Source organism: Hylaeus anthracinus, unplaced genomic scaffold (assembly GCF_026225885.1).
Source record: "Hylaeus anthracinus isolate JK02 unplaced genomic scaffold, UHH_iyHylAnth1.0_haploid 27352, whole genome shotgun sequence".
Lineage (NCBI taxonomy): Eukaryota > Metazoa > Arthropoda > Insecta > Hymenoptera > Colletidae > Hylaeus > Hylaeus anthracinus.
In genome coordinates this window covers 62,223-79,014 of record NW_026535157.1, presented here as the reverse complement: position 1 = coordinate 79,014, position 16,792 = coordinate 62,223, and the positions used below count along the sequence as shown (strand labels likewise).

Here is a 16,792-nt window from a genome sequence, read left to right as displayed (position 1 = left end):
CGGATTGAAATAGCACTGCGATGAGTAAGTGAAATTAATTCTGTATCTTTACATTCATATATTTATGAATCTAGATTAAATACAAATAGTTACTTGCCATTTTGTTATACTGGAGTATCATCCTTCTTGGTAATTAAACAGTTGTACAGTTTTTCTCAAAAATAAGTGGTAACTTTACCTTAGAAAGACACAAAATTAATTTCTACATTTATTAGTTTCTATGAAGAACAAATAAAGTACAAATAAAGAACAGAAACTTGAATTAAAGTATGTTTTGCCTTCTAAATATTACAACATGTATTTTATTTGTCATATTTCATGTATATTTATGCATTTATGGAAGATGTAAATATAGAAAACGGGTAGGTTATGAACAAGGATATGAACAAATGCATAAATATTCGCAGTCTAATTATCACTAAAATCTTTACTAAATGTCTACACTCATCAATCATCGAAGTTCACTCCGTAACTACTTCTCCTGAAAACCTGTAATTCTCATTTTTGCAGATGTATCGAGGATCCCTGAATCGAAAGAGCCGAAAACGATCTTCCGTCGATTAAACGCTCGATTCGACCAAAGGCTCTATAATGATTTAATAAAAGCCTGGAAGGAATCGCGGCTCCGTTCGTTATGAAGCGATCAATTCCGCGTGTAATGAAGAGGAAGGTTAACACGGGTTTTCCGGCGCGCGTTAGCGATGTTCAGCGTGTCTCGGAGTAATAATTTAATACGCGCCCGGTAATGCTGCTACAAACTCACCGCGGGATCTACCGCGCAAATCTCGTTTTTGCGTACGTAAAAATGCAAAGCGGATCGCGACGAGAACGGATTCCCTTCTCGCTGAAAACGTACGAGCACATACGGAGCGGACGGAAAAGAGACGAACGAGCTAAGAGCCCGATTGTCGGAGGTGCGGACGAGAGTGGGAATCAGCGAGTGAGAGAAGGACGGCGAACGGATCGGCGGTACGAGCGTGCGACGAAGAGAGCCGAAAGCCACCGAGGGGAGACCACGTGGTGTCGCGGCGAGCAGTGGGGAGGCGGAGCGGGCGAAGGAGAGGGAAGCGCTTCCCCTCGGCTCTGCGGTTGATTAGTTGATACCCGTCCGTCGTCGAGGGTGCATCGTTCAACTTGTGTCTCGTCTTATGTGTCGTCGCGTATTCGCATCGTGTAACTCTAACGTGATTCGACGACGTCGTTTATTCCCGTTGTATCCCGGGAACCGCGCATCGCTTTTTCTCTCGGTGTCTTTTTGTGCAAACGGTTACCAAGCTAGTGCCCGGAGGACTCGAAGAAAGTGACCAGTGGAAGTGTGTGTGTGCGCGCCGACTGTAGCCCCGTCTTGTGCTTTTCGTTTTATTCTCCTCTACGTTTTTCTTTCCCGAGACCAGTGAATAATAGTGCGTACAGGCTATGACCTGGGATACCGCTGGATATACCTGAGGATAACGGAGACATATCCATTACTCCTGACAGGACTTCGTCGTGACGAGAGGGAGCAACATAACCTCTTTGAGGGTCTCTGACGATAAGATGTACCCCAGTGCCGGTATAAACGCGGCGGCAGCTGTGGCTGTGGCAGCTGCGGCACGGCACCCGGTAAGTGGTTTTATTTCTTTTTCTCTTGGTCCAAAGTTTTTTTCCGCTTCTCTCTCTCCCTATGTGCACGCTTGACAGGAATGACTGGCACGACTTCGCGATAAAAATAAAATATAGGAAAAGATTCGAGGCATTGAGACATCTCGCCAGCGAGTTTACGAGGCGGGCATTTTTAGTTTCGGATTTAATCGCCCTGAGGCGTGTAATTTAGTTCGACATGACCGATACGCCAGACGAGCTTAACATACTATTGCAAAATCGTGCTTCTAACCGAACGAACTAGGTTTTAAATGCTCGTAAACGAATAATAACGAGTGTTTAGCCATCGTTCGTCACGACGATAGGCGTATCGTTAGGTTTTGTAGTCATGCGTCACCGAAAAGGCTGTTCCTGTGTTACTCGCGAACGAGACCGTTTTTTTTTTTTCCTCCTTTTTCTTTTTACACGATCGAACCGTTTATCAAACACGTCTTTACTTATCGGGAAATTATACGCGAGCGAGACGAGATTGTTTAACGTGCGCCTGTGACCTCGCTTCATCTTGCTGTCAATACCCGACGATTACCGGTACAAAGCAACCGTGAAAATATTCAGATCGCTTTCCAAGATACGATTAACGTTGTCGTGTTGCCGGTGTTTCCCTGACATTGCCATGAGTGCCATGCGACGTACGAATATACACCGACGAACAGCGTTGTCACAAGTCGAGCGTGTAATCAAATTACGCGTAGATCGAAAAAAAGAAATTATCTGTGAAAATTGTAACAACGTCAGGTCTGGCGACGTGTCAGAAATAATATGTCGGAAGAAATGTATTTTGGACTTTTACAGTCGATCTTGTGTAACTTTACTTTGAGTACAAATATTTCATTGTCGCTTATATACGTTCAATTATATTTTGATTAATGTGACAAAATAGTATACGTATAGATCTGTTTAATATAGTTTAAATTGAAGTTATAAATAGTCGAATGTAGAGGTATAGAGTTAATTTCCAAGGGAAATTAAAGGATATGGAATTTAAGGTGATTTTTGTTCGAATGAAAAAATTGGCACAGATGCCTTTATTACATTTTTACAAAATTCTACAGTAAATTCATAGAATTCCGATGCATATCTCACGTCGAGAGATAGTCGTATCATTATTGAAACGTGGATTTCGTTTTTCTTTCATTCTTTTTCGAGTTTGAGCAAAAGTCTATAATACTGATGTTACGAAAGTAAAAAATAATAAATTTAATTATATATCCAAACACTCATGGTGAGTAAACTGTTAAGAATTATCTGCGGGATTATTAATAGATACAGAGTCCAATAAACGGTATTTATTTCGACTCTTTTACGACATAATAAAATCTTACGTATCACAGCGAAACTCGCATGTTTGTTACAATTCGGTCCACGTCTATTTTCTTTTGGTAATTATAGAGAACGGGTACATCCTCGCCGATTTCGATGATTTTTAAATATGTTACAGAAATCAACATTTTGAACAAGTTTTTCCTATAGATATAACCGTCGCTCGGCCTTAGTGTCCGAGATATTTGCAAAAATACCATTGCTACTAAAACAATGAATATTGCGCGGAGTCGTCAATCGTCGATTGTTTACGCGATTGTTTAGGCTCAGAAAAAATCTACTTTACACTGACGTCGTTACTGAACGGATCGCTATCAAAGGATTAAAAATGAACTTGCGTGGATATTTGACTATATGCGGTAGATTTATTTTATGATTTATGATTTACTGATTTATTTTATGGTTGAAAACCATTCTGGTTTCGTTTTTCACTTTTAAATGTAATCAAACGGAAGCGAGCGGGTATGGATACATTTTGCGTTTGATTACACTATTCGCTGAGCTACGGGATTGTGTAAGCGTTTGATTACATTGGATGTTGAGCTATGAGATCAGTTTTGCGTTAATAATCAATTAGTTTTGCCTTTCCTGTATTTTAGTAAGCCGGTTTTCAATCACTGTCGTTCAATCTATGATCGAGGATCTGTAAGTTTTTTAATCGAACAAAGAGTCGAAATATCTCGGAAGCTAAGGCCGAGCGACGGTTACATGCATAGGAAAAACTTGTTCAAAATGTTGATTTCTACGACATATTTAAAAATCCTCGAATTCGGAGAGGATGTACCTGTTCTCTATAATTACCTTTCTTTTTTCCGAGAATTCGATTCACGTTGAACGCGTACGTCGTCGCCGTAGTTGTCGTTCCAAGCATAATGCGCACGGGGTGAAATTAAATTCAACCTTCCTCCGGTCGAGCCCACCAATTTAAATGGCACGCCGGCAAGAAAATAAGGTTGCGAAAATTGCACCTGGTAACCCATCGTCGTGCGATTCTTTTTCTTCGCTCCCCTTTGCAATCTATCGTCTCGTTCCGGCGTCGGATATCGAATACGCATCGCGTGTACCCTCGCGTTCGAAAATCCTTTCAATTGTGAGCGCACTTTCGATAAGTATCGTTCGTTGCTGTACCCGGTCGAGCCTCTGTCCATGCTAATTCGAGTTACCGATATCGACCGGGCCGCGCATCGGGTGCTTGGTCCATAGACTCTCCCGCCAGATAGATCCGTAGTCCGCTGGTTCCTTGTGTGCGAATCTGTGCGTACGTAGGTGTGAGTGTGTGTGTGTGTGTTGTTATTTTTTTTTTTTTTTATCATCGCCGTCACTCGAACGGAATAAAAAGGCAGACCTGAAAAGTACTGTCAGGCTTTTTTTTTGCGAGAGTGCGTTGGAACGGCAACGACGGCGACTCGCGCGGATCCGTGCGCCAGACGGACTCTCTTTCAGATCGTTAGTCGAACGAATCCCGATCCCATATTTATTTTCTCTCGATAGTTTACCCACGTTCCGTGCGGAACCCCCTTTGTCCCCGTCCCCCGTCGATGCCCACCGCCACGCCCCCGCCGCTCCCTTCTTGTCGGCACACACGAGGCTGAAACTCTGATGCGCGCGAGACAGAGTTTGCACACGCGTCTGTGCGCTAAATACCTGTGCCCCCATCGCTTTTGCGTATAAATACGCGTTCGATGAAATTGACGCGAAGCTAATTTTTTTGTTTTCTCTTTCGTCCGTCCGTACGCCGACGATTTTTAGATGTTTAACGTAGTTATTTTTATCGGTAATGCACGGGTTAAGGCGTTTTTGTAACACGGTGCATCCTCGGTACGGTGACTCTGGAAATATTTTCCTAGCGCTAACGACTACCTTCTATCCAAATTTTGTCAAAATCTAAGATGTTGCTCCCAAATGAAGTGACTCGTTGGTGTAAGGGACAATTATATTATAGCATCTGCTACTTGTTACATAGACAGTCCAGTGACCTGACTTCGAACGTCCGTGCCCTTAAAAAGATTATTCTTAGCAGACGTATGTATACTCCGAAATAAATGCTCTTTACGCCTCGTTCACAACAAATGTACGTTCGAATTTAAAGAAGTTTAAAGATTTCTCGACGGCTGAAACGTTGCTGTTCAAAACCTCGAATACAAACGTCAGGTCAGCCGTAGATCCACGTTGCTCAAGTGTAAACAAACCTAGAGTCGCGAGAATCGAGTCGAAATACATCGTTACGGTCGCGACTGCGAGCAGGCGATGGCGCAGAAACGTTCGGAATACGAACAAAGCGAAACGTATCAAAGGGGAAGGAAAAGATCGCAAAAGTCTGAGGGATCCGTCGACGAAATAATATTTGGCCTGCGAGCAAATTCCCATTCGGCCGTAAACAGACCGCCAGACGACGCGGAAAAGCTCGTCGGAACGACGAAAATAAATCCATGTATCCGTGACCGCTAGCGGGCAATATCCGCGATTACATTACGTTCGTACGTGGCGGAGTTGTGTAGACGACGTGTACCGACGATTACGGATCGAGTAGACGAAAGAAGGAAAGGAAAGGAAGTAAATCCCGGATAAGGAGGGACGCTTCTGTCGCTCGGAATTACCTAGAACCGCTGGAACACTTCCAATACAGTATCGGAAGTGGAACAGATTTCCTCACTTTGAAAACCCGGTTTAGGTGATCCATTTTTATTCGATGCCTTGTCGTTCTTTATTTCATCCCTGCGTTAGTTTCGTTCTAGCTGCAATGGTTTCGATAGTCATCGGTCATGTTCAATGTATGGGGTGTTGTTTCGTTGAAAGTGGAATTGTTAAGTATCTAAATAGGGGATGAAGTTATCGAAACATTTTTGCAATAGATATTTGGTGCAATGTACCGATAGCATTTTTTTCTAAGCACAGCATAGGCCTTCATTCGACCTTGTAGAGTCAAAAAGGTTTACACGATTAAAATAAATTTCACCGAATGATGATAAAACTGCTCGAATCGTTGCAAAGAATCTTTTTTTTTTCCCTTAATTATCTCTCGAGAATGTTTGATAAATTTGTTGTGCAACGTTTTCGAAATTAAAACGCTTGCACTCTATATTTATAAACATGAGCGATAAAATACAAGTTTTATAATGCAACTGTTGGGAACGTCCTCGAACGCTACTGTGTTTTGACTGACCAGATGCTCGAAGGTCTACACGATCGTATCTCTTAACTACTCGAGACTTTTATTGTCATCAGTGTTAACGACTTTAATGCGATGCTATAGCAGTAATCAAATGTAGTACTAGTAGATACGTTCTCACGTGACACGAAATCACGACTTATAATCCAGTGACATAAGTCTCAACTTCGCGGTGACTGGACAGTTGGTAAACAGACAGTTTTTAATTTAGTTCTCCCATGTATATTTTACCTTTCATAATTCAGAATACATCGTAGTAATCCCATACGATATTTTTTATTCGTTTCGAATTACTTTAGAACGATAGTAAACTTTCCCATCGAGATAGTTTGCCAAAATGTTTTTTAACTCGACGATGCAGCGTTTACTTTCGTTCGTTACATACTGTACAATCGTTTCGAGACGAAGGTGTTCGTTAGCGTCTATCTCGTCCCATCGTAAACGAATCATTCGTCGAGCCGTGCACGATCATCGGGTAGACGGAAGTTAACGCTTTCCATTTTATCGCTGTAATATACGTGCCGTTTAAAGGCTTCCGTAATCGATAGGGGCTAATATAAAAATTCACCTCGAGAACGCAGCCGACGTCGGCGTCGGTCGGCTACGCGTACATCCCGTTGTCCCTTTGTCGTGTTACTTTGACCGTCCGTATCTTAACTTTCCACGGTTTAATCCTGTAATCCTATTAACGTTGCTGGATCGTAAAATTCGAGCCTTCGCTCCCAGCAGGTGAGGTTACAATTTACAGAGACGGAGAGTTGATTGTTGACAAGTGTCTGCAGTGTAAACACAGGTGTATGGGTCTTGGAATGGTGAGAGGAGAGGAGAGGAGAGAGAGAGAGAGAGAGAGAAAAAAAAGGAACGTTACCTGAGTCGCGATCGGCTCCGACATCGGTCATGTTTACCTGACATTGTCGACCTCGATTGTTTGTCTGGCTTGTTAACGGAGTTCCTCGCACTTTTATCGATCGTTCACGGTTTCGTATAATAATTCTCGAGCAACGATTTATTTTTTCGCCTGTGAGTTTGGTCGAAATGTTGGTGAAGTGTTTGTATCGTCGTTGGAGAACTCTAGTACGTACTTAGGAACGGGTTTAGTATGATAAGTCGTCCATTGTTAGTATTAATGGGGAGATGAGACTGCTAGAATAGGATTTTATGGATAATGAAATGTTGGTCTTTTTGAGGTTGATGGTTCTATTTTGGGTAAAATAACAGATATTGATACGTAACTGAAATTTTATTACTATTATTGTATTGAATACGAATTTGTAGACTTTACGAAAATTCGTGTAATCGAACAAAGAACTTGGTCTTAAGTCGCAAAAGTAATTGATATATTATGTTACAAATCCTATGTAATATAATTTTTGTCTTCGATTGTTATTACGGTCTTCCTAATTCTCTTTTATTAGTCCACATTACTCCGAGTTATAAAGGTTCTTAGAACAGAAGGATTTCGAACAAAGACCCTTTGTTTTAATATAAGAAAATCCTAACGCTCCACTGACAACGTTCGACTCTGTCTAATTGCTCCTTAATGCAATGGGGATTTATTTGAATTCTCCTTAATTCCACTGCGATCGATCGAGGAATTTAGCAGTATACAAAGTTTTATATTTCTTTATTATCGTCTGCAACGTACATAATACACAAGCTGATTCTACAGAAACGGAGCGCCATTAATTTTCTTTGATACCTTGATTATGCTTGCAAAATTAAGTTATTGGCTTATTTTTAACTGTTAAATTAATCGAGCATGCATATTCAATTTCAGAATTATTTTCAAGTGTAAAATGTTCGATTTTAATAATACTAATTCGCCTTTTTTTTTGGAGTAATTGAATGTTTACCTGTCGCAATTTAACAAATGAATGCATTATCAGGTTTTCTCTTTCTTCGGTTAGAGGAGAAAATTCAGAAACGAAATTTGTGCGACCATTGAATCTGCTCCAATAACAAAAAAAAAAAAGTAAAATCCAAAGGTGAATAATCTAATGATAACATTAATTGAGAGTAAATATTATTTCCACGTATTTACTTTTAACCTACAATTAATTTAACAATAGAATTGTACGGCAAAGAAAAGAATATACCACACAATTTATCGCGAGTATGAATCACTCGAACCTTGCATATTCCGACCAAATTCTGACTCATGTATTTTACAAAATTCTTGTAAATATATATACAAAATTCGGAAATTAATTAACGCTAGGTTTACGAAGCAGGATCATGTTGACCCATTCCAATTTTTATAAGATTTTATACTTGTTGAAGCATTACTCCGGTAATAGAAATTTTATAAGAAATCTCCGTAAACCTAGCGTTAACAAAACGATTCTTAAAGATCGCCCAGTTTTTCGTCTATCAAATAATCAGACTCCTCCTTATTGACAAATGAGATGTCGCGACGTTGCATTTCCAGTGGATTTCCATTCCTTCGCGCTGCAATCGTGTAAATCGTGTTCTTTTTCTCGCAAATAGAAAAGAAAAAGGAGGGATAGAATTGCACGCAAGAACGATTGCTCGTCACATAATTGTCGTCTGGCGTGGAGTCGAAGGAACAGAGAGAACGTTGAATATAAGAGAAGGATGAAGCCCAGTTTGGAGCAGAGGGGTGTCGAGAGGGTCTGGGATATATTCAGCAGGATCGGGGCGAAATTGAAATCGAGACGAGCAGGACGACTATACGGGGGTGGGACGATGGCGGGAATGGGGGCGAATGAAGGGGTTCGAAGTACGATTGCACGAAATTCGCGGTCCGCACGCTTGCAACTTCCGCAGGGACCGCAATATGCATTGGTAATTACGCAGGATGAATTACACCGCGGAATGAGCGAAGCGTGTTACGTGTAATTGACGCGCATTATAAATCTCGCGACGTGCAAATAGCTCCTGTGCCTCCATACGCGTGGATCGCGAATCGCCACGAACGACGTCCATTCATTCTTTTTCATTTTCGTTAGTTTGTTCTAGTCTAGTTGGAAAGTCGTCCATTTTTTGTTTGGATGCATTTAATGCCAGTTCGAAAACAATTATCCGTCGTTTTGGGCACGTACGAAATATTCGTCAACATATTCTTTTATGTATCCAAAATAAATTAAAATCGTGGACGAGCACTAGACCGTATTATTCAGAGTATGTAATTATGTATATGTTTTAGTGTCATATTTCATATCGTGGTTTCTTGTATTTTACCTTTGGATTTGGAGTTTATCAGAAATGATGTCTACAGATTTATACATTTATACGTTATTTATTTATTACATTGATCGTTGTTTGAACAGTCTTTATAATTTTATTTTCTGTTCAGATTACATTTTGGAGTGTCGAATTTTGCTTTAGTGTCTTGTTTTTCAATCAAATAGTATCATGAAATACGTACAATTTTTTCATTTTAAATGCAAGTACACGCAATTTAAGTGTTTATTATAACTATGTTAAGAGACATACTTTCTTATTAAACAACATTTTAAAACTCTTTTTGGAAACCTTTTATATATGCACATCTTGCGTTGATACCCAATTGGATACATTCGAGGGTGATTAGGCCGAAAATGAAATAAAAGTACTTAATCACAAAAATTCAAGGAAAGGAAGCTCTCGGGTGCTCCTTTCGGGTTGAGGGTCCTAGTCGAAGGTTCGTTAGTTTCATGGCAGACCTTGAAAGAGCTGGTTTCATCCAACGGAGCCCTCTCTCTTTCTCGAATCCGAAGAAGAGTTACACCTTTCTTCTCGTTTCGCGTCGTGACTCATTTGAGCGCTTCGGCGCTTGACCGAGTTGACACAGGCGGTGTTATTGGCACTCTGGAGGGCCGCCAGGGTTGCTTACGTACAAGCTGTACAAATATTATTTCCGGGCAAACTGGCTCGCCGATCATTACGAAACTCCAGGCGGAAAGTTTTAACAGGGACCCTTCCCCGGTCTGCTCGCCCCGTCGCCCGCTCTCGTCTCCGTTCAGTCCTCCAGACGATACTTTAAACTTCTAGGCGTACCGATTGTTATACAGGATCGACGGGTGTTTCCAGACCGACTACTTCACCGCAGCCAGAGGATTTCGAACCGCGACGACTGGAACGCTCGCAGCCGGGACGGTGCTTGTCCGAGCAATCGAAACATTCGAGCGACTCGAGACTCGAGCCAGCGAGAAAAACTCTCGTTTGTTGGGGCCAAATCGACCGTTCGATCGTTCGAGTAGCTTGAATAAATTTTTCTCGAGTCGATGGAATTTTGTCGAGTCGCTGGAGGAATCGTGCTGAGTTAGAATTAGGGATAGATTAGAATTAGGGTCGAAATGCAGCGCTCGAATTTTCTCAAGTCGCTATTTCTCCAGTCGAATAGCAATCGTACTACGTTATAGATTTATTATATTTGTACAAAAATGTCCAATTATACTTTTGAACGTGACTGTCTCGAAACCAAGTACTTTAGGAATGAAGCACGTGACCTGGTCTATACCAGGTAACGTCATAAACCGCCACCCCTTGAACAGTCGACGGTGCGTTCTTGGAAATGGCTACCTACGGCTCCAGGTATCCGTGTCTCCTTGTCTTTATAAGGACGTAGGTTGTCCTACCGATGGAATGGCTGGGAAACCTTTTGCCAATCGTTCGGTAACATTCATAAGAAACATACCTCCAGGTATGCTCCCACCGATCGAAATTCTAAATTCCATGTAAATGAAGCCCCATTAGTATGTTCCACGATCACATTCCAACCTTTGTACGGTATATAGGGTGAATCTTTTAAGGACTGTGCACGTAATGTATATTTCCGTTGCTTTTCATTCTACAAAGATGGTTTACAGGAGGAAATACTATGATACTATGATAGAGAAATCCCTGAATATCTCCGTTATTTATATTTTTACGAAGAAACTTTATAAGTAAGTTACACCCCTTTTTGAATTTGTTTGAATTTGTTTGAATTTGTTTGAATTTGTTTGAATTTGTTTGAATTTGTCTTTTTATCAGCTACAATATATAAGAGTAACGAAAATATTCCATTCTATTTAATAAAACATAAATGATCTTGAATTCTTGTAAATTGTGACCCTCAAACAACCATAATACGTCCTCCCTTGAAACAAAACATTTTCTTAGATGACTCGCTATTTGTGCATTCATTATTCGACCTTTCTATCTAAATTAGAATTTCTTTCTCTCTCTTCTGTCAACAACTAAACAAACGCCCGTGGACTAAATGAACTTTAAGTATAGCGCCGTAAGTGGGACCATTGAGAAAATGACGTTAGCTAACTACAAAACGCAGTTAGGTCCGTTTATCAGGGTTCCTCGTATCTCTGGTAGTTAAGTTTTAAACATGATCGTTCCATTACGAGATTACATCGTAGTTTAACAGTCCGCTGTAATTAGTGTTTCGTTAGCTCGAGGGCGTGAAATCAGATGAAATTGTTCGGAGTATGTTTTGCGTGGTGAGAATCGCGAGGAATCGTTCAAGCTTCGCCCTGTGGAGTAAATAAATAAATAGTAATAATATCGTGTAAGATATTATTTGTAGTTGACAATAATAGCAATGTTTTTATTCCACTGTTGGGAACTATACAGGGTGGAACATTTAAACGAAAACATTTAAACACATATAAAGACCGGAGCATTTTTTTCTCAGGCTCATTTTTTTGAAGAGATTTCAGTCTACTTATTACGAAACGCAGAGTATGGAAAGCATGTAAATTTCAGTAGTAAACAAATTCTTTTGTTCACCGCAACACGTATCCAAACCAACGTGCAGGTGACGTCTGAATTTTTTCCTTTCTCTTCGGGGTTGGAGGGGTGGGGCAGTGGGGATGAAATGACGAGTCGCATTCAAGGCTTTTCCATCGCGAGAGAGATTCGCCGCGCACAACAGGCCGCGAGTAGAATGCTTAGGTCGTTTCGGGACATGCGTAGTCCCCGGACATTGTGCCACCATATGAAACAGGGGAAGCACTATCAATAGTGCTTGGTACCGTGAAGTGCTCGAGAACAAATTGAAGCTGGCTATGCGCAACAAACGTCGTGGGTTGTTGAGTAAAGGGGTTATCCTGCAGCGTGACAACGCGCGGGTCCCCACTCGTCTCTGCTAACACAGGAAACAATTCAGTGGTTCGGCTGGGAAATTTCCCCTCGGACAGCCCATAGCTAGATTTGGATACGAGCTCTTTCTTTTTATTTTTTTTTTTTTACCTCCTCTGAAATTTGATTTACGAGGTGCTAGGTTCGAGGGTCAGGAGTCGAGGTAACCCTTTGCGCGGGAAAGGCCTAGCTGCGGAGAGTCACGTGGTCATCCCTCGTGCACAATGAATTTTTATGAAAACAGTGTCTGGGGTTATTATCTCTGTTCTATTTTATTTAACCACTTTCGAAGCAATTTTCGTGATTTTTATGCAGCCAAAATGGTTGATATAAAGTTTTGAAATTTGTTACGTTTATTTCTGTTAGGTCTGGAAATTAATTCTGTGCACTCGTAAAGTACATTTATCATTTATCTATAAAGGAAACTTTTATTTGTGTACAATAGAAGCACACATCTTTTGGCATGTAACAAAATGGCGAGTAAATGATTCTGTTTATACTACAATTATAAGTATCTCTATATTAAAGACACAGAATTAATTTCTACACCTTACAGCCATATTTTAAAAATCTTTAGCAAGAATGTAAAAAACGTTTCCTCTTTACAATTCTTTTTTAAATTCTTCCCTTTGTCTGTCGGCAAATTCATACTATCCAACAATTAATTTTTTCATTAACAGAAAAAATGAACTGTTCTCTCGTTTTACATGTAAAATTGCTTCAATAACAAGCTACGGCCGAGCTAATTTTTCCCTACTTCACCGTTTGTTTGCACTCTTCAATTAGGTTCGTTAACGACGTTAATTTAATTTATTTGCATCGAGCACGACGCAAGTATTCGCGCAAAAATTCGTTGTTAATCGGTGGTTGCGGTTCGCGCTGGACAGGTTCGTCGAGAGATAGTCCGGCGAACAAATTCCTCGACTGCGATCGTTGTAAAATTATACAAATTGTTCTCGCTGACCAAAAAGCCACATTATTACACCGGCCTAGAAGATAAAATTCAAAGATAAAATTCCTTGGAAGACAAAAAATATAATTAATTAGCGATTCTTTCGAATTGGACAGGTTCAGAAAAATGTAATGGACTTTCAGTAGGATCGTGTCTTTTATTTACCAATTTGAATATCAAAATATACTAAAGAATATAAAAATTTGTATTTTGAGTACAGCTCGGTCGATCGATTATTATTTACTAAATTCCTAAGAGATTCAAGTCGTTATACAGAGAATAATTTGTACACTTCTTCTATTGGTCCTTTCCAATTTTCAATCGTCCATTACGCAAAGATTTACCATTCCAACATTAAGATTATTCGATCGCACATTATCGTGGATAATTTTTCGTACTCTCATCTCTAATATAAATTTGTACGTTACTATCGAATCGCGTACAAAACAGGGTTGTGACCCATTAGTCATCAAAATAAATAAACAAACATCGACGATGATTTTCGATCGCTAATACGAGCCACAAAATTTTATCAATAACCGAGGCACCGCCTCGCGATTCCTTTTCACTGGAAGATAACGTTCCCTTGTCTCGTTGCTCAGCGATTGAACGCATCGCAACAACCCTCGTTTGTCGCAATCGGCGCTTTGAGGTTTGCGAAACACTCCGTTACCGCGGATCGGAAAATAACGTAATCGAGTCGAGGCAAATTACGTCGTAGCGCGCAATCTTGGGTCAGTCATTAGTTTATTGCGGTGTATATCTTCGCTAAGGTTAGCCAGCGAGACTTTGTATCGCCGCGATTAAACCGATTCCCCTTTGCAACCCGTTGACCCGCGGTTCATCGAAGGAATCGCTCCAAGTTATCGCGAGCGGCGAGCATGATGCAACAACCGACGCATCTCCGTGGAATAATTTTTAAACGGGCCTCCCGGGCGCTTTTCAGCGAAACTTTTCAACTGCCAGCCTCTCTGGGCTCTGGCATTCACGAGTTCGCAAACAGCGAACGTTTCGTCGCTGACGAGAGGACCGGGCGGCGCGTAAAGCTCGAATTTTAATGAAAGTTTGTGGATGGACGGTTGAAAAATATTTTAGCCGTGTTGGGCTGTTAGGATAGGTGGAATTTTTGTGGGCTACGAGAGATTTTATTGTAAAGATCGCGATCGTCGTGAGGGCTTTAGCATTCTGAAGTGTTCTTTGATAGCTGATGGAGGTTCAACGCACGCGGTGATCGATGAAAACAGATTAGCAATTGACGGAATTCAAAAAGTCTGAATTTGAATTTGTGATGTTTATTATATTGCTTTCATATTATTTCTGTCACAGTGGTATTTATACACTTTACAATTCTAGTGTAAACACATCGAGTCGTGCAATCATATAGTAATAAAGTAATAATAATTATGGTGGAACAAGTTTGAGTGTTCTAATTTGATTTTTCGTTGTGTGAAAAAATAGTTAGCAAATTGGTCAGCAAGATTGCACCTCAAATTTTATTTTCTTTCCAACTTAAATATCTATAATATTTAATAATTCTAAATCGACTAAAGAATATTCAACCATCGTTATTTTTGTTATATCAGTTATTTGTAATCGTATCGTTCGCTTTATACGCTTATTAGCGACTCTCAATTATTATTGTTTCATAACAAGTACATCAGGAATTATAATTTGTGATAAGTAATTTAAAAGACGACTATCTTTGGAAAACGTTTAAAAGGAATAAACATATTTGCCTGGAAGACCTATGTTATCTCGATTATTTAAAAACATAGATAAGTAAAATTCGTTGCACCAATCGATTCACACTTCACAAATGTTCAAACAATCGCGTCCTCGAGAATCGTTCAAATTGCACGAAAAGTCTTCGTTCACGGCTCCCTACTTGATTCGAGTTCCGTCGTCAGTTGCAGACTTAAGATGTTTTGGCACTTTTGAACGCGTTCCGCGAGAAAACGGAGAAGCAAACCGCATTGTCGTCGCGATAATGCCGGTTGCTTAATTTGTAAAGAGCGTCGAGTCGTGGAAATCAAGAACAGCATTGTCGCTGGAAGTCCTTGGCGGAACATGTCGAACAAAGCTTCTACGACCGAGTCCTTAAGATCGCCTCATTGTTCACAGACCGTGGGTCCTCTTCCACGGTCCATAGAGCAGCCGTTTACTTAGAAATTGCCGATATTATGCGCTCGACGCCTCTTTACTAAGCGAGGGCAAAAAAAAAAGCGGAGTATTGTTTGGTCGATCCACTTTGTCAATGACGCTCCTAGACGTTTAGTTGTGGTTAGTAGATGGATTTGGTGGAACCGTTGGATTGTATCGTGATTATTTATAGGCTCTTTTAATATTTAATTAACAAGATACGATTTTAAAATGTTCATTTTTATTCCATGATTTTGATTAGAATCAGTTATCTTTATTCAAATTAAAAAATTATATCTGTTCAAATTTTAACCCTTTGTTTTTATGCGTCGAGTCATTTTGGAAATCTGTAATAATATTATCTTCAATTTCTTCCGACCATTCAAAAATCATAGATCCAAAGCAAATGAAAGCACATGCGCTTGGAACTTGGCGAAGGTTGGCACATGCGAGCACATGTGCCTTCAGTTACCTTGCCTCCGTGATTTGTACACCTATTCCAAAACTTTTCCTACTTCGCATACCAAATGAAAGTTGGTAGACACTAATACTCTTAATAACTTAATCCCATCACCTATTTTCGCCAATAAATCTGTCGCTCGAATCCACTTGAAAAATGGCAAATAATTATGGCACGATCCAACAACTTTCTCAATGGAAATAAACGAGTGTTCCCTCTCAAGTTGAGCTGTTGATAATCAGGGTTACCTTATCGCGACCATCGAAACGCGTATACGTGACTTGATCTTATCGATGTTGTCTTTCACGTCGATTTTGTATATCGACTTCTCCACGTACGAATATTTCAGCTTGACGTGTATTCACCGTCTTCGAAAGCTATGCAAGCTGGCTAAGTAAGGCTACTCGACCGGAATAGAACAGAATAGGAATGTCCTCATGAATTTTGAGTTCGGTTTGAGCGATGCATGTACACTTTTCACTGTTACGTTTCCTCGGAAACGTGAATACGCACGACTCGAGATACCGGGTGTTCAAATTGTTTCGATAGGCACGTCTTCACTTTTGCGCCAGCTTGTTTTATGGAATATAGTAGGCGTAGAAATTAATTCTGTGCCATTGCATTCGATCGTTTGTAACTTTGGTTTACAGAGAAATATTTGCTCGGCATTTTATTACATCGAAGTACCAACTTTCATGAAAAACACAGATTGACCGTATGATTTTTTTTTTTTTTTTTATTTTGTGAATTGAAAGGTATATAATTATTTTCTACGGCTAACATTTGTTTCTAGAGTTTGGATAGCAAACGTGCTATTCAAATTTGAAATCGTTGTGTACTTATGATTCATCGTATCATTTGGAAGAACAATTTCATGATCATTTTAAACGATTATTTCAAATAATATCGTTGCGAGAATAACCACAGGTGCACGAAAAATGATGAAACAAAACAACACGTTACTCGAAATAATATTTCAGATTATATCAGTCGAACGGTGCCCGGAATCAAATACAGTTAGCACAATTAACCG

General features: G+C 40.1%; 1 protein-coding gene across 2 annotated transcripts in view; it reads left to right on the top strand.

Annotated features, from left to right (window-relative positions):
* Positions 1–1,026: 1,026 nt before the first annotated feature.
* LOC128893326 (protein groucho-like) overlaps positions 1,027–16,792 on the top strand; it is a 73,597-nt gene continuing 57,831 nt past the window's right edge. Inside the window, exon 1 of one of the 2 annotated variants that reach the window (XM_054154211.1) lies at positions 1,027–1,602. In XM_054154211.1, coding sequence (XP_054010186.1) covers positions 1,537–1,602 — 66 coding nt within the window. In that variant the 5' untranslated portion in view covers positions 1,027–1,536. The remainder of the gene's footprint in view (positions 1,603–16,792) is intronic. The other variant, XM_054154212.1, reaches the window with a different exon arrangement.